At 38.5% G+C, this 21,145-nt stretch overlaps 1 protein-coding gene across 2 annotated transcripts in view; it reads right to left on the minus strand.

The window, feature by feature from the left end:
• HECW2 (HECT, C2 and WW domain containing E3 ubiquitin protein ligase 2) overlaps positions 1 to 21,145 on the minus strand; it is a 221,972-nt gene that overhangs the window by 130,107 nt on the left and 70,720 nt on the right. The window contains exons 1-2 of one of the 2 annotated variants that reach the window (XM_063092369.1): positions 14,250 to 14,573; positions 2,006 to 2,113 (exon numbers count right to left, since the gene is read on the minus strand). In XM_063092369.1, coding sequence (XP_062948439.1) covers positions 2,006 to 2,012 — 7 coding nt within the window. In that variant the 5' untranslated portion in view covers positions 2,013 to 2,113; positions 14,250 to 14,573. Of the gene's footprint in view, positions 1 to 2,005; positions 2,114 to 14,249; positions 14,574 to 21,145 lie in introns of those variants that run through there. The other variant, XM_063092361.1, reaches the window with a different exon arrangement.

Consider the following 21,145-nt stretch of genomic DNA (forward strand, 5'->3'; position numbering starts at 1 on the left):
TCAGTCAGAACATTATGGATCTCTAACACTTTAGCAGAGGGGGAGGATATCAATCACGGCAAAGGAGATACTCTGTCAAGGGATTTTTCTCACATAATGTTCCAAATTACAGCAATGTGTAACACTGACTTCTTCCCAGGTGTTCGCATGAGCCCCGTAATAGAACTCTGCACACACCATCAATAGACAGTAATTACTAGCTGCTTTCAGCATTTTGGATTGAACGGGAAGTTGGTTTTCCCTTTTCCCCTGAAGTTTAGTTGGCAATATTTCTCAGCTAGATTGGCCCTTAAACCCTGGGATCCTTTCAAAGAAGAAAGCACATTGAAAGTAAAACCAGCTATCTCCCATTCCATTTTCCTCACATTTTTATTTATCAGTCATTATCCTCACTTCTTAGATAGTCATGCCAGCTAGGCCAATGTTGGAAAATAAAGAAAAAGAAGAACAGGCAAGAAAAACAAGTCACCCATGGTTCTACCTCGCAGAAACAATCTTATTCACCGGTTGGCAAATTTCTCTCCAAACTTTTTCTATATGCTGTGCTGTTAGCTGTGATTATGCTGTATGTATCTGCTCCCCCACCCCACCCTAGCTTTCTGTTATTTCATGAGCATTTTCTCTTAAAAACTACATTCCACTTAAGGTGTAAAGAGAGAATCTAGCCAGAAAATCAAACTATGAAAAGAAGACGTTCCTTAGGGTGCAAACACAGGATTAGAGAAAGGTCTGGAATGCTAAAACCTACCAGTAAGGATGGTGGAAGAAATGATGTGATGCCCTTAATGGCAATTCAAAGTAATAGACGTTAAACTTTTGGAATAATTTTTTATATTACAGAAGTTTTATATGCTTCAATAAAGATATGCTTGCAGCAGGTTTCCATTTAATTAAACCTTTTATTTTAAGGTTTAATAAGTACCATCCTTAAGTATTAGTATCCATACATTCTCTCTTACATTAAATTCCTTGCATATAGAAATCTTAACACTTACACAGAGTTCAACAACTCAGAAAAATTTTAAAGAGCCCATTATTTCTACATTAAAAAATAATCCGGCTGGCCTGTTAGCTCAGTTGGTTAGGGCACAGCCTTGTAACACCAAGGTCACATGTTCAGATCCCTGTACTGGCTAGCTGCCAAAAAAATAAAAATCAATTTTGTAAATGTGGATGTTAACCTGGACCAACTAGCAAATCGTTTATTCATCCATTCTTTTTTCTATTCCACAAAAATGTATTGAGTTACTTATGTTCTCAATAATACTAGGTGGCAAATGTAAATAACCTCCTTCACCCAAAATAAAAAGGTATGAGATATTTCTGTGAAACAAGTACTATACAGAAGCATTTAAATTTACAAATATAACATTGGATTAATCGGGTAATGGTTAAGTTATCTGTAGCCAATTTTAGATTCCTAGTAAGTTGAACTCTAGCAGTGTGCCCCAGATGATCTCATCAACACTTTGTAAAGGCCAGGATCCAAATGCAAAGTTATTCTGCTGCTGGCAAAAATAATAACTAAGTATTCTAAAAGCAAATAAAATTCTTAAATTAACTGAAATCTTGAATTATTCCTTTTGCTTCCTGAAATTAATATAATTAATATATTAGTTAGAAATATAGCTACAAGGGTATATAAAAATGTGTAGAGTATTAAAACAACCATGCATAATTTATAAACCATACATTCATAAGGTATATGTAAATATATATGTACTGTATATATTTGTGTATGTACACGTTTATGTATATATACATGTATATATTTATATGTGTATATATATAAATGTGTGCACACACACACACTTTTTTCAAAATATGTGAACATTCTCTAATGAGTATTTTCTAAAAGAATATATTTTCCAGAGTGGAGCTACATGGCATAAATATGTAAATCAGAATGAAAACTTTCAAAGTAAGATTCAGAAAGACTTTGCAGATTTCTGCATATTTACACAATGCTCAATAATAAGCTTATATTTCACACTCAGTTACTTACGTTCCATGAAATAGGGCCCAGGTTCAATTCTCCACACAATTTGCCCTTTTTGTGTTCCAGTCACACCCCTGTTTTTAGAATCCCAGAAGTTGGCTGGAGAATTTTCATCTGGAAAAACCAAAGAAACATTTTTTAGCTTAATTATAACCTGCCTTTCCTTAGCTCAAAGATTAATACAAGTTCTAAAATGAATGGAGAAAAGATAAAGGAGAAAATATTAATGAACACTGTTCTTAATGACTACCTCCCAACAGATTATTAGCATGAATTTCTACACTTACATTTTGTGATATTGGTTTTCATCCTGGCTCCCCAAGGCAGGACTCAAATCTTCCCCTGCTTTTCTGTCTTGGAGTTGGCCATAAAAAAATTCAGAAGTGTCCTGCCCCAGGAGGGAGGAATGTTTCACATAGAGGCTAAGAAGAATCTGAACAAACAGGCCTTGCTGGGTTTCCCCACTCAGTCTATTATTAGCAGTGGATCATGCCCTTTTGTTTCAAATCACATTGCTACACGGTTTTCCATGATTCCAATCATGCCTACGTAATGAAGCTTCCATAAAAACCCAAGAGCACAAGGTTTAGAGTTTTTGGGTAGCTGAACACGTGGAGGTTCCTGGAGGCTGGTGCACCCAGGAGGGCACAGAAGCTCCGCACACCCCCCCTTACCTCACCCTGCACGTCTCTTCATCTGTGCCCTTTATAATGAACCAGCAAACGTGTTTCCCTGAGTCCTGTGAGCTGTTCAGCAAATTCATCAGACCTAAGGAGGAGGTCATGGGAACACTGATTTATTTTGCCAAAAGACAAAACTGCACAGAACAGAGGGTACAACTGCTGCAGCTTCAGCAATGAACTGATTTATAGGAAAGGGTTTGGGGTGAGCTCCCATCTATAAAATCCTTTATAAAAAGGAAAGGAAGAGCAAAGCTAGGAGAATATAACAGAACTCAAGATGGAATGAACAAAAGGGACATTAAGCTATGAAACTGAGTCAAGATACAGCACAGCTTTGCCAGGAACAACACTCAGGGGACACCAACCAAGCCATCACATCTGCTAGGACAGTCTTTTACAAAAGGCCAAAGGTAGTACACCTCTAGTCAAGATAAGAAAAGGAGAGAGTGTTTAAGCTTTTGTGTGACCCAAAGAATAGGCCTGAAAGCAGCATTTTCCAAGCTTTCTGACTTTGGCACAAAGAAAATGCTAATATTTGTAGGGCACACTTTATCAGAATGGAAATGCATAACTCAGACAGGTATTACTAAACTTTTTCTCTCCAAGCAATCAAGCCAAACTGTATACATTTCTAACACAACAGTTTTGGGAAGCAGAGGAGCAGAAGTAGAATGGAAAGGAGGTAATGGGATGAGAATTATTTTAAGAGGCCTGAGCCCTGGACAGACCCCTGGACAGATCCCTGAGGCTCCACACAGCCCCGTACAAGTTCCCCAGAAGGGAGCTTGCGCAGAGAACCAGTGTCAGCATCTCTTTCTCCAAGACAGTCACTAATACCGCTTTCTGTACCAGTCACGTTCACCCCAAGGGAGAAATACCGCATGCCCTTCACGTCCTGCTTAGTCTCAGGAGTAGGAAATAAGAGAGAACACATGAGGGGGGTTCCTTCCCAGACCCTTTACCAAGAAACAGGACTAGAGTTAAGTATTCTATTCACCCACCAGCTCATGTGGGTTTAGATAAACTATGGATCTCTGACTTTACTTCCCCTAGTTAGTGCATAGGTCATATAGAAAACTCCATTTGATTAAATTTATGATATTTAAAGAAATAAAGGCTGGCCCCTTAAAGCCAAATGTCTAAAATGTACCATGAGTATTCAGGTTCATACAGAACACAGATGTTCCAAATATGATGAGAAATGGGTTGGAATCAGGATGAGCAGGCCGCAAGCAGAAGCTGGATGGGTCTGTTCTGATTTGAAAAATCAAGTCCAAATGCCACAGCAAGAGACCATCCTTTAGCCTTACTAGGGAAGGAAAGCTTCTGTGCTGTTCCCTGCCAAGCACAGTGCTTGTTAAGTGGGACATAGCTAAACTGATTAATATTCTGGTTATTCTAGATTGAAAATTTTCTTTGATAAGATTGTATTTCTGATCATTCATTCTCCTTGACAGATGCAAACACTTCTGCCATTGAGTGAAAACTACCCTTTATGGCAAATATAAAGTCCCTAGAAATAAACCAGTTTAGGGGCATGGAGTTCAAATTATTTTGATATGACAACCCCAACCTCCACCACTACTACTGCCCCTACTGCTACTGGCAAGCAGAGCCCTGGCCAGCCATGGGCACACCATGCTAAAGAATGTCTGGAATGACTCATTCCTCTTCTTTGTTCCAATAAGAGCAATTTTAATTGGTCCTTCAGGTTGATTTTTTTTTTCTTTAGGCAGGTTCACACCTTTGTTTTGGATGTAGTCAATTCTAGTCTAGCCTGAGAATAGTTTTACAGTGATAGCATTTCCCTGCTCAGATCTATTCTTCGTGGATTTTTGAGGACAAAATTTTCCCTAGGTTGTATGAATTGTTCTTCTTTGCCCTCATTTCTCACCTATATTAGGTGACTTGGTCTTTTCAAAATGTTCACACCCCCAAAGAAGAACAACAACTGACTATAAAATGCTATACCCAAGAAAGGATTCTAAATCCCCTACAAGTGTAATACAGAAGTAATTATAAATCTATTTCTTCCTTTAACTGAGCAAAGGTTCTGACAGATCAAAGAAACACCACTGGTCTTTACAACCAACCACCAATTGTTCCATTTATACTTAGCCACTTCCCTTCCCCATTTCTCTTAACTATTCCAAATCTGTCCTACTGTCCTCACATCCCCTCCCTAATTTCCGCCCTCTTACTTGGAGCAGGGTACCAGGAATTCTATAATATGGAAAACGTCGAGGACAATAGGCCTGATCTCCCTTGGTTTCCCAGTCTCCCTATCACCATCTTTTCGTATCCATTCCTACTTCTTGCCTTCTTGCCCAGGGTTCTACATCCCTTTGCAATAGTGCCTTTGACCCAATTCCTTCCATCAGTCACCTTCTATCACCTTAATCTTTAACTTCTTCTTCTAGAGGGACCTTCCACTCATCCTAGAAACATGTCAGCTTCCATGAGGCGTACTCTTCCTGGTTTTGTCTTTGCTCCTTGCCCCCTTTCCTATCCTCATTCCTATTTCCCTTCCTATTAGGATTAAAGCATCTGTTTTTCAGTTAAAATAGAGTCTATATTTAAAAGTGCATGCTCTAGATAGTCAGGTAACTTCTTAGCTGGAATATAATTACAAAAAAAAAGAAAGAAAGAAACATTGGAGATGTTTAATACATACACTTAAATACTTTCTCTAAATCTAATTTTGTTTGGTAGGGTTTATATAAAGCTTGTCCCTTCGTGTCCCATATGTCTTCTTTATTCTCTTACAAGTCTAGTTCACTACACAGTTTCTATAAATAGAAAAGAAAAATGTGCATATGCACACACACACAGAGTTCTAAAATTCTTCTAATATAATTTTCATATATATCTGTAAGTATTGTGGAAACATGATCAACAGAATTGAGACCCCCTAGGGGTGGGAAAGGTGTAGGGTTAGAAAGAAACTGGTAAAGGGCCACAAAAAAATGATTACATTGTGTAATGTTGAATATACTAATTATCCTGATTTGAGTATCGCATATTGTACACAGGTATGGATATTCAATGCTGTACCTCACAGTTATGTACAACCAATTATGTTGCAATAAATTTTTTTAGAAAGACAACTTCTGAAAATCTTTACACTTGCCTTATTTTAGCAATCCATGATACTTTTCCAAAGTGATTTCATTTAGTTTTTTTTTTTTAATTACTCTTTAGGGCTACTCCAATCAATCCTGTTATTAATATTGGAATTACTTCTGTTAAGTCTGCTTCTCCAAGGGAGAAACAATTAAAGTATTTGGACCCAGGGGATAAAGTAGTAGAGATTAAAGATTTCACCATACACAACTCTCTTCTATTAACTATACAGTGGCTCAGAAAAATTTCCCAGAGCTTGTTAGATGAGAAAAAGGCCCCTTTTCCTTAATTAAAATCACATGATTTTTTTTTGGTGGCTGACCTGTACAGGGGAACACCACATGATTTTTAGAAGAAACACCTAGGTGTCTTAAACAAAATCTATATACAAGGGGTTTTTCAATGTGTATTATGAAAATACTACACATGGATTATAAAAATATTTTGCACCAAAATAAACTCATATTAACTTGTTTTAACATGTCTCAGCAGGACCTAGTCTGAGGCACTAAGAAGGATAAGACATAAGTTTGAAAAGAGCCCTATCAGAGCAACATGAATTCTGCTGAAATGAAGCAAGAACAAACATTAAATTGATGGTGAAGCTTGAGTGGAAGAATGGTGAAATCATTGATGCTTTGTGAAAAGTTTATGCGGACAATGCCCCAAAGAAACCAGCAGTTTACAAACGGATAACTCATTTTAAGAGATGAGACTACGTCGAAGATGAATCCTGCAGTGGCAGTTCATCCACATTAATTTGCAAGGAAAAAAATTAAACTTGTTTGTGCCCTAATTGAAGAGGACCAACGACTAACAGCAGAAATAATAGTCAGCACCATAAACATCTCAATTGGTACAGCATACATAATTCTGACTAAAAAATTACAGTTGAGCAAACTTTCTACTCTGTGGGTGCCAAAACTATTGCCCTCAGATCAGCTGCAGACAAGAGCAGAGCTTTCGGTGAGAATTTTATACCAGTGGGATCAAGATTCTGAAGCATTTCCTCAAAGAATTGTAGCAGGAGATGAAGCATGGCTTTACCAGTAAGATCCTGAAGACAGAGCACAATCAAAGCCATGGCGACCAAGAGGTGGAAGTGGTCCAGTCAAAGCAAAAATGGACTGGTCAAGAGCAAAAGTCATGGCAACAGTTTTTGGGGATGCTCACGGTGTTTTCTTTGTTGACTTTCTGAAGGACCAAAGAACGATAACATCTGCTTATTATGGGAGTGTTTCAAGAAAGTTAGCCAAAGCTTTAGCAGAAAAACAACCAGGAAATCTTCACCAGAGAGTGCTTCTCCACCACGACAATGCTCCTGCTCATTTCTCTCATCAAACAAGGGCAATTTTGTGAGAATTTCAATGGGAAATCATTAGGCATCCACCTTGCAGTCCTGATTTGGCTCCTTCTGACTTTTGTTGCCTAATCTTAAAAAATCTTTATAGGGAACCCATTTTTATTTAGTTAATAATGTAAAAAAGACTATATTGACATGGTTAAATTTCCAGGACCCTGAGTTCTTTAGGGATGGACCAAATGGCTGGTATCATTGCTTACAAAAGTGTCTTGAACTTGATGGAGGTTATATTGAAAAACAAAGCTTACATTTCTTATTTTTAACTTCTAATTTCATTTTTACACACAACTTTTTAAAGCCCCCTTGTATGAGCAGACTTACCAACATCTCCTGCCCATTCACTGTCAAAAGTCATCATTGGCTGCCTTTTATTTTAGCTAATTGATCTTCCAGGGAAATGACTGCCCAACTCCATTGTTTCCAGTAAATCTCCTGTTGTTGCTGTTGTTGTTGTAGTTTTTAATGCTAATTCCTGTGCTCCTTCAAAGATTTTGATTTAGTAGATTTGAGTCCAGGCCCAGGAATCTAAATTTTTGCATGCAGCCCTACCAGGTGATTCTGATGCAGAGACTATAAGGACCACACTTTGAAAAAAATCTACTCTATGGTTATTTCCAGGGAAATTGAGCAACACAGCAATGCCATAGACCATGTGCATCTCTTTGGTTATTGTCCCTCTCATTTGTTAGTTCATTCACTCATTCATTCATTCATTCATTCAACAGGAACTTATTAACTGCTTACTACGAAAATCAAGAATACCCATTTCCTGCCATAAGAAGTTGATGGTGTGGTGGGAGAAGACTGGCACGCAGATATAATGCAATGCAAGAAGTGCTATGATGGCGGTGTGCACACTTTGTTAAAGGAGGACAGAGGAGGAATGATTAGTGCTCCCTGTGACTGTGTATGATTAATGGCTCTGGATATGTTAAGTCTGAAGTGTCTTCGGGAGACGCCTATGGAGATGCCCTTCGGGAGATCTACAAGTCTAAGCCATCATTAAGTTCTCCCATCTATTCCCTAGACATACATTTTTACTTTCCAGGGTTCACGTTTTTGGATTTATGAATGGACATCAGAAGCAACAAATAAGTGGCCATATTTAAAGCCGATTTCAGTGGTAAAAGTTACTGTTGTTGTCTGGGCCCCAGGACATTATCCTTTTCTTCCTTGGAAAAGTTGGTTTACTTATATTAACCTACAAAGTACTTGTAAAGACTAGTTTTTTAAAAAACTAAATTAATTATTTTTTAAATGCCACAAAAAGCTAAAATAATGTAAGCATAAAGAGTTTTTTTTTTTTTTCAAATTCTTCCTTCCCCCTAATATTTCACATACACAGAGATAGGTATGAAAATTATTTTTAAAAAATTAATTTTTTCCTGTAAATGATTTTTGGATTTTCATAAAATGACCTGTGAGTGAGCTTTTAAGATAATAAGAGAATATATAGAAGACATAACCAGACACATCAAACATATCCAAACATATTTTGGATTTGGAAACATTTCTATGTCTATATTAATATCTCTAAAACCTCCATACAGTACTAGAAATAAAATAGAAACAAAAAAAGTATTAAAATCCTTCACTCTTCTACCAATCAACCCAGGGGAGTTGAAAATAAATGAGAAGTTTTGTGAGAAAGATGCTATGTGACAGATTGTGACAGAGAGATGAAAAACAATGCTTACAAATTTTCTTTTGCTTTAAAGTAATTTCATCTTCTTTCTACATTTTCTCAAAAAAAAAAATGGCCTAAACATCTAAATTTATTTTCAATTACCTTTTGGATTCAAATTGAAAATAACAATGTCCTGAGATTTGATCATAAAGGGTCCTGAATTTATTCTGGCTACATTTGGGAATTAGATGTCCTGTCTGGGATTTGGGATTTGGAGAATAATATAAAGCTACAATTCGAATCAAAATGATCATTCTAGATGTTGGCAAAGAACATACCTTCACAGGGACTGCTTGACTGTTAAAACAGTGCAAATTTACCAGCATTTTCTAGGCAGGTTACTAGAATCTCACTGCAAAGTTGAAAGGAAAACTCTGAAAATGACTTTGAGATCTGAACTACACTGCGGGGGAGGGGTGAGTATTTACCACTGAATGTAACAAACAGAGCACTGATTTAATGAAGTGCTATGAGAATTCATTAACAAACTTCCTCATGAATGTGCAAACTTAGCATTTGTTTTTAACCCAATCTCCCTAGATGCCCAATTCTTTACACTGAAACCATCTCTGGATGGAAAAAAGAGTGTATGTAAGTGTAAAACATGTTCAGAGACAACAATTATGGTACTAGGCCACCCCTGAGAGTGCACCACTGGTGATTATGGCTTTGGAGCCACCTGAATGGATATTTTCTTATAGACACCAGAAAGATTTGCTGAGAATAATGAACCAGAGATGAGAGAAAAGGACACCAGCACACCATAGAGCAGAAAAAGCAACAGAGGCTGAGAAGAGCCAATGACAAGTCTGCAAGCTGTGACCTGGGAGATATTTGTGCACCAAAAGGTGTGCAGACCATGGCCTCTGAGGCAGCCACAGCACTGCCTGGAAGGGAGTACTGGCAGGGTGGAGAGGAGCAGGATACACATGCTGAATTCAACGCCACACACCACCAGGTTTGAGAGAGATGCTTTATTGCTGTTTCCTCTACAGGAGGCCAACTGCAAGAGGCTGGGGGAGCACCTGGAGGCTGTGAAATGTTTCACTAGATGCACACTGAGTGACTTACGGCCAAGTCCTAACCATACCTGACATTCACCTCCACATGTGCTGGGCAGAGCCAGGAGGCTCTGCAAAGAAACTTCCTATATAAAATCCCTGATCCTAAACCATTGGATTAAATACTCATTTTGACAAAGGTGGAAATCACTGACAGACCAGTGAGAAGACACACTAGGACTCATTTCAGCCCATACCTTCCAAGAGTTTCAGTCATGGCCCAGAATACCTGATAATACAGAGCAGTTCAGGGATGGTTTACAAACGAATCAAACACAGGTAATACTGACATGTCGAAACATGTCTCTCCTCTGTTCAGTGGCTCCCTATTTCTTTCAGAGTAAAGTTCAAAGTTCTTATGAAGTTTTACACTGCCACCCACTCCCCTTCCAATTATAGCTCTGACCTCATCTTTCTCTACCCCTTACCCCTCCGTCCATTCTAGCTACACCGACCTTCTTGATATCCTCAAAGGTGTGGTAGTATTCTACCCCAGGGCCTTTGCCATGGCTGTTCCATTTCTCCGGAAGTTTCCCCCAGATATCCTTATGGCTCAATTCTTCCTTCAATTTTCTGGCTTACACATCACCATCTCAACGAGGCCTACTCTGATTGCCTCATTTAAAACTTCAACTCCTCTTCTAGCATTCCTGGATTATCTTACTCTGCTCAATTTCTTTGCCATAACCTTATCACCTTCTAACCTACTATACAATCTACTTATACATCTTGCATATTTTCTGTCTTCCTCTCTACAATGTAAACTCCAAGAGGTCAAGGATTTTTGTCTATTCTGTTCATTGATGTATCCCAAGTGCCTAGAACAATACCTGGCATGTCGAGGTGCTCAGATTTGGTCTGGTGGGGTAAGAGATCAATAAGCAGACATATAAATATATAATGTAATGTCAGATACTGATAGCGTGGCTTAAAGAAAAATTGCTAGGGGATGGGGTGGAAAGAGGTTGGTGGGAGAGTACTATTGAGATTTGAGGGAAAGGCATAAAACAAAAATGCAATGACCCTGAAACAGAAGCAAGCCTACCATGTCCTGAGGAACATCAAAGTAATACAGCGAGAGCAGAGTGTGGGAGAAGATAAGGTCAGAGAGACAGGTAGGACCCAGCTGGAAGATTGTAATAATAATAATACAAAACACTCTCTAGAGCTTCCAATGTGCCCAGCACTGTTCTAGTGTTTTATCTTTATTAACTCATTTAAACTTCTCATAACCCCCCTCCTTTTGTTTTTTGGCGGCTGGCCATCACAGGGATCCCAACCCCTGACCTTGGTGTGAACAGCAACAGGCTCTACCAAGTGAGCTAACCGGCCAGCTTATTCCAACAACCCTTTGAGGCAGAACTATCACCAGACGTTTACTGATGAGGAAAGTAAGGCACAGAGAGGTTAAGACATTTGTCTAAGATCATGAAGCTAGTACATGCAGAGGGAACCCAAGGTCTTGCTCCAGAGACCATGCTTCTCAACACTGTACCACACTGCATCTAGACCATGCTGCCGTGAGGATGATGGAAAGTCACTAGAGGATTCAAAGCAGGGAAGGGACATGATCTGCATTTTTTTTCAAAAAAAATTATTCTGGCTACTGTGTGCAGAGTAGACTGCAGAAAGGCAAGAAAGGATGATGGCTCATGATGCTTCAAGCCCAGGCCAAGTACTAAGTATTGGAGCCATAACCTGAACATGAACTTCCTCCTGTCTCCATCCATCTTATGCAGACAGAGCTGTAGCAGATATAAATATCCACCCTCAGTGCAAAAGGCAGCGAACCAATCTCAGATTCTTCAGTTCAACAACCCCAAGAGGTTGCTCGTCTATCTCTAAGCCCTCTCCACATCAAATCACTGTCCCATAATTTCATTCTCGATGTCCACCATGCTCTTCCCCGCCTCTCTTTATTCGAACTCCTGAAAGTCCAACTCTCCCACACTCAGCCTTAATCAGCCAAAATGTAAAGCTCTGATTCTCCATTAGAAACTCAGTAAAACCCTGAATGCAGCATATTTACTGTATCACTGGCATTTAGTCCACACAGACCCTCTATTTACCAACAGAAGCATGTTTTCTGATCTTAGGAGCATATCACACATTACAGGTGCAACAAGAGTACTACATCATTTGATACTGATGTTGCCAGGCTGTGGCTGCTAGGTGACAGCAGACTTGAGTTTAAATTCCATTTCTCCCATTTACTGGATTTATGACCTCAGGCAAGTCTTAAAACTGCATAGGCTCCTTTTCCTTAATCTATAAAATGATAATGCACCTGGCCCAGAAAACTGTGAGGAGTACATAAGTATAAGATGCAAACCTGGCACATATTGGGAGTTAAACACATGAGTTTAAAAAAATCTATTTCTTCCTTCTTTCAAAGGTAGCTGTGTTTTTATTTTAATACTCAAAAGCACAACCCTTCAACCTCCTTTCCTCAGTTTTTACCTTTAAAATTTATTTCATTCTAGTTTCTCATAAGTACACAGAAGTTAAAACAAAAGTATGCCTATTTACATGTTTTTTGAAACTTCTTTCTTAATCAACAGATGCCAAAAGACCAGGCAGCAAAGATGAAGTCCTTACTGCACAGTAATCGTAAACGATGGCACTAAGAGCGTAGCACAGTACCTCACACATAGTATCTCAATACTACCCAGTGCTTGGATGGAAAGTAACTCAAAGCTTAAAATTCTGTCAATGAACTTGAAGCCTGGCTCCATCAAGAACCAGGCGGAGGCGCCCTCACCAGTGTTCAACTTGAGAATCTGTCTTGCACTATGTAAAAAGACACCAGGAATGATAACGGGGTTTTGATTGTATATCTTCCTTTTTTTCCTCTAATTATTTAAAAAACATTATGCATACACTAAGCTCTCATTCAAAGATAATACCTTTTAATACTAAGCAAAGTCTAAAAGCAAACTCTAGATTATTCAAGATGTTACTTTACATTGTACCTAAAGCTGAAAATTCTGAGAAACACATAATCATTATAAAATATAATGTTCAGCATAAAAGCATCCTTTGGTTAGGATTAAATTATTCCTTTGATCTTAATGAGCTCATACAATACACATCAGGAACTATAATAGCTAACTTCATTTAAAGAAGGAGGTTATCCTTAATGAACTGAACCAAATACTTGTTGGAGCTAATCTAAACCCAGTCTGAGAATATTAGTTAGAAGCATGTGGGAGAAATATTTCTGAAACATTCATTGCTGCTGATTCTAAAGAATAATTTTACAGAAGTGGGTGTTCCCTGTAGGTCCCTCCCGAAACTTGCTTGATTAGAAGATGAATGACCATCCCAGAGATTAGACTGCTCACCTGAATCTTTACTAAATCATGAACTTACTTTTCACTATACTGAGTACAATTAGGGAGCTATTGGCATTTTAGTGGGAAATCCTTCAGGAGGGTGTATCCAGGACTTGAAGGAATATTAGCATCCCTAGCTCTCAGGCACTAAATGCCAGCTGCACTCAATATGGTAATTTAAAAAATAACATACTCACCCCCCACCACCATGCCTTAAGAACCACTGATTGACATTTTATAGCCAAAAAGTAAACATTTTCATTGCTTAAAACTAATATGTAAGGAACGAGGGTAGTAGTGAATTTTTTCCCTGGATTCATCCCAGTTTTTTAAGAATTAATTAAAGCAGATTTTCTGCTTAGAAACTTTAGGTCTATAGAAAACTGGGTCAGTTTGCCACGGTTGCCACAAGAATATATCTAAAAACCATGGTTTTATTCTCAAAGTTTTGTTGTAAGATTGTTGTTAAATCAGAAGCCTCTAGAACACGAATATCTATGAATACTTGTGCATATAAACTTTACCTGGAAAATAAATCTATTTTACACCCCATTCTCTGAGAGAAGAGCTTCAAAATTCATCAAAAAACACTATTATTCCAGTAGCAGATAACCTGTCATGAAATCTTTTTAGACTCAATACAATGCCACTTTCAAAAGCATTATTGTAGGTAGAACTTGTACTTAACATCACAGTAAAGTAATCCATTTAAAACCAGTGGGACCCTAGAAATTCACAGCGAGGGGATTGCATATTTATTTGTAAAAGTTTTACATGCTTTATTCTCAGCACTGATCCCCTATATCAAGGTGTCAAGTGCCTATGTGGGGCAAACACACCACATAGTTTGTATGTAATTGTCCTTAACCAGGCTGGGAGGGGACCACGTTTAAGAACGTTTCAAAGAGAAGGGCAGAGAGGACTGTAAATCTCAAAGAGTTAGACAAGGAAATCAGGTGAGAGTGGAATTCATTCCACAGAACTCTCCAATACCTTACCTCATATAATCCCAAAGACTTTCCTTCTGCCTTTGCCAGGGTAGAATCCATTATTTCAAGTCAGATTTAGGAGGCACTAAGAAGAAACAAGTTGCATTCTCCTTAAGATCATGCACCTGGTCTTGCCACTGGCAATTTCATTCATACGAGTGGCCAAAGTTGAAGTCAAGGTGGGTCTGGAGTCCTAAGGGCTGTGCAGGTCCACTTCACTGATGTTCCTGCTTCACTTCCTCTTCTCCAAAAGTTCTAGACATGAAATACTAGGTGGGATTCCAATAGGCCTCTACCAGGAAGATGCCTGTCCAGCTAAGAATGACAGGGAGAGCCACTTCTGCCTCTCGTCAGGACTTATCACTGCTCAGGCTTCCTAAGTGAACAAACATAACGTATTATGTCCCCTTGGCTGAGGCAGTTGTGGCCACACCCCTGTAAAGGGTACAGGATGCAATCGCCCCATCCTCCCCTCAGCTTCCTTCCTGTGCTTTTCCATGGGAGAATTCCAAAGAATGAGTTATGTCTATACACACACACACACACACACACACACACACACACAGAGCTGATGTCAAAACAGCTGACTATTATCACACAGAGAGGAGCTTGCTGTTTGATTTACTAAGAATAGAGTGGCCACCATCCAAGAGCTCCAATTTACCATCACCATGAATCAGATATTCATTTAGGTTACTGAAATATAGGCTTACAGTATCCTAACCAATCCAGAGTGGAATTTGTGGACTTGTGATTTCAAATAGTAAAAGAGGACTAAAGTTTTACAAACATTATAGAGCTTTCATGAAAATCTAAAAATGTGGTTATCAATTCAAAAGTTATTTTAAGACCTTATTTTTAATCCAAAAATGGATATAATCATCAACCTAGCTAAGTGCTCTTGTCTTAGGCTGGAAAGAGTGGGAGTGGGAGAATCCCCAGTTCAGATCCATTATTCTTTAGTGGAGTAAGGGGCTTCCTGAGCCTGTTAACCCACTTGTGGTGGCTGTTGCAGTTATTAAGTGCTGGCTGAATGCAATCAAAGGCTCCAAGACCATCTCTTTCTAGCAAACCTCTAGGAAGGCAAGATGAAAAGTCCTCATTTGTCAGGTGCATTTTCCATTAAGTGAGGCAGACTAGATTTAAGCTCCGCACTACATTTGGTGGCTGCAATTTCCCTAAAGCTTCAAAGATCCACAGGGCTTTGGGATGGTTCTGGAGTTGGATAAGTGAGCACCGCAAGCCTAGAACTCCAGAATCATCACCATCCTGTCCAGGCCTCCTCTGGACATGCAAACCCAGCCTGGTCTTAGTACAAATCACCGTGACTTCCCAGTGCATCCTGGTGAACAGTAATAGCAAGCATGTACAGAATGCCTATAATGTGACAGGGACACACAACAGATGCTTTAAAAAGGGTCTCTGATGAGTGCCCCTGTGCTTTAATGTGAGGCCAGTAGAGTCATTAGGCCCATGTTACAGAGGAGGAAACTAAGGCTCATAGAGAGGAAATGACAACACCTAGGATTTGAAGTCAGGTCTGAATGACACCCAGACCCACTTTTACAATATTCTCACTCCTGAATATGCCAGCAACTTCACTAATTTGCGTGTGGCCAATAGGCCCATAGCTGCCTCAGCCACCATTTGAAGACTAGAAAAATAAATCTAGAAAAGACAAATTCACTTCCTCTTAGCATCAAAGGTGGCTACAGCCTATGAACAACAAAGAGACTTCTGAACAATGTAAGCATCTCTGTTTTCATCCCCAGTCAGGGAGAGTGTGTAATCTTGAACTCTGGACTAGTAGTTATGGACCAACACACTCTCCCTGGGGTTGAAGAGAGGCTCACCCACTCCTCCCATGGTGCAGCCTTTACCGCTACACACACTCAGGGCTCTGGACCCTGCCTGATGCTCCCACCACTCTGGTCCTCCAACCCATGATCCTTTGCCTTCCAAATACTGTAACATTTGCCAGATATGCCACCTTGGCTGCACTCTAGGTTTTTTTCCCAGCTGACAAGAAAGAAACTTAAAGTATAAAGCAAGGGAGGTCAGATGAGTGTTGGAGCTTGAATGTCAGGCCATCATATACATGTACTCTTTCATAGGGATGGTATTTTTTAAACACAGGTAGTTCAGCCAGCACCTCTTCAATCAAAGTGAACAATTGTATTGAGAAGGTACAGCCAGAGAATCATAGTGGCAGACCTCAGAATTCACAAATGCTGTTCCTTTCTCCCAAACCACACTCCTTTGTGTAGAAAGGCCAGCAAAATCAATAACCATTGGGGAAACACATTAATAACAACTTGGCATCCATATGACACTTTTGTGTTTTCACTTACTATGATATCAGATGGTGCTAGGCACTGAAGATAGTTGTTAACACAACAAACATAGCCCCTGCCCTCGCAGGGCTTATATTTTAGAGAAAGAGAGAAACATTAAATAACAAATATAAAATGAATTACTTAATTACAATTATGATACATGCTTCAGAGAAAAAGAGAAGGTCCTAAAGGAATGGACTGAGCAGCCGACATGACCCGGTCTGGTGAACAAGAGAAAGAAAGCTCATTGAAGGAATCAGTGTGAGCCGACCTCTGAAGGATGACTATTAATTGGGTAGGAAGGGGAGAGGAGAAAAAGGAGAGATGATTCCAGATAGAAGAGCTGTGCAGAGGCCTTATGGTGGGAAGCAACATGGCACTTTGGAGGACTGAAGGAAGACCAGTGTGACCTGAGCACAAAAAGTGATGGACATGAGGCTGGTAAAGGAGAACAGGCTCTGGAAATTTTGTACATCTGTGTATAGGGAGAGAAAGGGAAGCTTAAGAATAAGAAAAAGGACATTGTCCCTTTTATCCGTCTCCATAAATCCTCTTCTAAAGCCCAATTGATTACCACAGTCCTCACATTGAAAGCTACCAATCTAGCAAGGATGCCAGTGGATGAAACTGTGATTTTCAGATGCTGAGTGGATTAATCATAGAAAATTAAAGACATCGCTTAACTAAAGCAGCTCATTCCCCAAAGCTGGAAGAATATGTATTAATAGTAAGCAGGGAAGAGCAAAGACACAGTCCTTGGATTACAGTGCAAGTTGACAATGGAAAAATTCAGCAGTGTCTCCTCCATCTATCTTTATGCTGGCACCAAGAACACAAACCAGAATCAAGGTTAGCACATCAGGAAGGAACAACCCTTTTCCTGAAAAGCCCATTATGAATTTCCTCTGTGTTTATGCATTTTGCATGCCTCTGAGTCTGACATCACTCGTATACATTATTTAAGCCATGCAGCATGTGTCTGCCTGCCTGCTGCAATTTTTATTGGAGGCTTTTTCCTCTGACCTTGTGTTCATAAAGCAGCCAGATGAATGCATGTCTGGTTGTCACTCTATTTTCAGATTCCCAAAATCTTCCAATGGGAAAACACATCAGTTTGTGTATAATTCAGAAAGCTTTCTGAAAATATATACAAAAGTAAGATAGCTGCTAAAATACCAAGGAGAGGACCTCAAATCTAAACCCAAGTTGGTACACACATACAAACTATGTGGGTTTTTTTTTTAATTTAGCTTAGAAATTGATAGTCAATCAAATTCAGTAAAAATAACAATGGCTATTATCAATTATCTATGCCAGATACCATAAGTGTGTAGACATATTAATTCAATCTTCAGAGTAACCTTATGGGATAGTCATTACAATCCCCATTTCACAAATTAAGAAAACTAGGGGAGAGAAAGATCAAATAACTTGCTCCTACAAGATCACATGGCTAGCAATGAGCTGGATTTCAAATCTAGGGTCTGTATGACGTCAAAACTTACCCATGCTTTTACTACTTTTGTTCAGATCCCCACCACATTAACTAACTACCATTCACCAAGTACCAAGAACTGTACATGGTATTTCACAACCATTCACTGATAGAATTCTCACAGCAATAATGAGAAGTATTGTTATCCCAAAGATGAGGAAATTGTGTTCAGAGACTTCTAGAAACTTGATTAAGGACACACAACAGCAAGACCAAAAGGGAGAGGGAGATTTTACAGGAGCCTGCACAATTTCATGGCAGCAACATTTGCACGGTATTCTGAGTTCAGTAAAAATAATTATGAGCATGTTACCTTCTTTGGGTTTTGCAGTTTTATCTGTGCAATTATTAATATGCTTTGGAAGAGAGGAAAGATCCCAAAGGACTGATTTTATCATCTTTGTTAGACTAAGAAATCCCTTTATCAATGCCCACTCAAGCCAAACTATCAGCATTGTGATAGATTACATGCGTGAACAAAAATAAATGACCTTCACTTTTCTATGTATAACATATCAACACACACAAGTATATGTAATGTGCCAAAAACTCTGAAAGGCAGACACAAAGAAGAATAAATGTGGTCCTTTTCCTTCCAGTTATTGCCACTACAGAATTAAAGACCCAGGTATAGCAGTGTCTGATTTATTTGATTGGCCTATATCTTGACACTTTTTGGATATATTTTTCCTTATGGGTGAATTTTGCTTTAATACATAAGAGTGTCATATTTTTCCTTAATGATGAACTTTGTATTACCCTATATTAGTGTAAAGACAAGTGTTTTTAAGTGAAATATTAAGACGGTTCATATATAATCCCACTTTCTTCATTCAATTTATAACAACTGTTTACGTGGATAATGGGTCCTGCAGCTTTGCTATTTTTTATTCAAAGTAAGACTATGTTATTGTAAATCAGATAGGACTTAAGAACAGATTTTAGGCATGTTAAAAATCATGCTAAGTTAAAATAAAATCAGTAGAGTAGAATTTAAAGTCACTTTATTTGCATATGTGTGTTCTTCATTTCTGTCTGTAAAATGGTAACGCGACTTTTTTCCAATAATGCTTTTCATATAGCTGAGACAGCAATGAACCCAATAATATATCCTGAAGATACTCTGCTGAGAGAACATATTTAGAAACTTTAATATATTCACATTAGTGAACATCTTCGAAATTGGCATTATTTACTACCATAGTGTATGAGTCAGAATCAAACATATCACAGATTCCTAAACCCTGAAAGAGTAGTTTTCAAATTTTCTGTGTATTAGAATCATCTGGGACTCGTGCAAAATTCAAACTCCATTGAGCAAACCACAGAAATTCTGATTGAGTAGGTAAGTCTGCATTTTTAAACAATTACTCCAGCTAATTTTGATACAAGTGGTTCTTGAACTACTTTAAGAGACACTGGTCTAGAGTCTCAAAATCTAACATACTATGTATTAATATACATATATATGTGAATGTCACATTTGATTTTGCATATTCATTTTATTGAGAACTCAAAAAGATACATCCATCTTTGTACCTGTACAATTCTTATGAACATTACATTCAATCCACTTTTTTTTTTACTTGAAAATCTTTTATTCAGCACTCTATCATACATCATTGCAATAAATATACATATATACAAAAAAAAGTTTTAGAGATTTATATTATATAATGTTTAAGTCCATGACACATTTGAGTTAATTTTTATATAAGGTGAAATGTTTGGGTTGAGGTTTATTTATTTATTTTTTGCCTATCGATATTGAGTTGCTCCAGCATCGAGTACTGACATCACAAATAGTTTGAGAGTAGTTTTTAAATGTGCTACTAAGTAGCCTCTTATGCTCATAAAATATACATGATATGTAATACATGATAGATAGTTTTCAGGATAAGGAGATGTAGTGGTGGACACAGATGTGCTCAATTCTCCCTTCAAGGAAGGACTTACTGCCCCAGCTGCAGTGAGTGTTTTTTGTTTTTTTTTTTTTAATTTTATTTTGTCGATATACATTGTAACTGATTATTGCTCCCCATCACCAAAACCTCCCTCCCTTCTCCCTCCCCCCCTCCCCCCCAAAAATGTCCTTTCTGTTTGTATCAACTTCAAGTAATTGTGGTTGTTATATCTTCTCCCCCCCCCCCCGGTTTTTGTGTGTGTGTGTGTGTGTGTGTGTGTGTGTGTGTGTGTGAATTTATATATTAATTTTTAGCTCCCACCAATAAGTGAGAACATGTGGTATTTCTCTTTCTGTGCCTGACTTGTTTCACTTAATATAATTCTCTCAAGGTCCATCCATGTTGTTGCAAATGGCAGTATTTCATTCGTTTTTATAGCTGAGTAGTATTCCATTATGTAGATGTACCACATTTTCCGTATCCACTCATCTGATGAAGGGCATTTGGGCTGGTTCCAACTCTTGGCTATTGTAAAGAGGGCTGCGATAAACATTGGGGAACAGGTACACCGTCGACTTGATGATTTCCATTCCTCTGGGTATATTCCCAACAGTGGGATAGCTGGGTTGTATGGTAGATCTATCTGCAATTGTTTGAGGAACCTCCATACCATTTTCCATAGAGGCTGCACCATTTTGCAGTCCCACCAACAATGTATGAGAGTTCCTTTTTCTCCGCAGCCTCGCCAGCATTTATCGTTCATAGTCTTTTGGATTTTAGCCATCCTAACTGGGGTTAGATGGTATCTCAATGTGGTTTTGATTTGCATTTACCGGATGCTGAGTGATGTTGACCATTTTTTCATATGTCTGTTGGCCATTTGTATATCTTCCTTAGAGAAATGCCTACTGAGCTCTTTTGCCCATTTTTTAATTGGGTTGCTTGTTTTCTTCTTGTAAAGTTGTTTGAGTTCCTTATATATTCTGGATATTAATCCTTTGTCAGATGTATATTTTGCAAATATTTTCTCCCACTCTGTTGGTTGTCTTTTAACTCTGTTAATTGTTTCTTTTGCTGTGCAGAAGCTTTTTAGTTTGATATAATCCCATTTGTTTATTTTTCCTTTGGTTGCCCATGCTTTTGGGGTCGTATTCATGAAGTCTGTGCCCA

The sequence above is a fragment of the Cynocephalus volans genome, chromosome 1, assembly GCF_027409185.1.
Source record: "Cynocephalus volans isolate mCynVol1 chromosome 1, mCynVol1.pri, whole genome shotgun sequence".
Taxonomy (NCBI): Eukaryota; Metazoa; Chordata; class Mammalia; order Dermoptera; family Cynocephalidae; genus Cynocephalus; species Cynocephalus volans.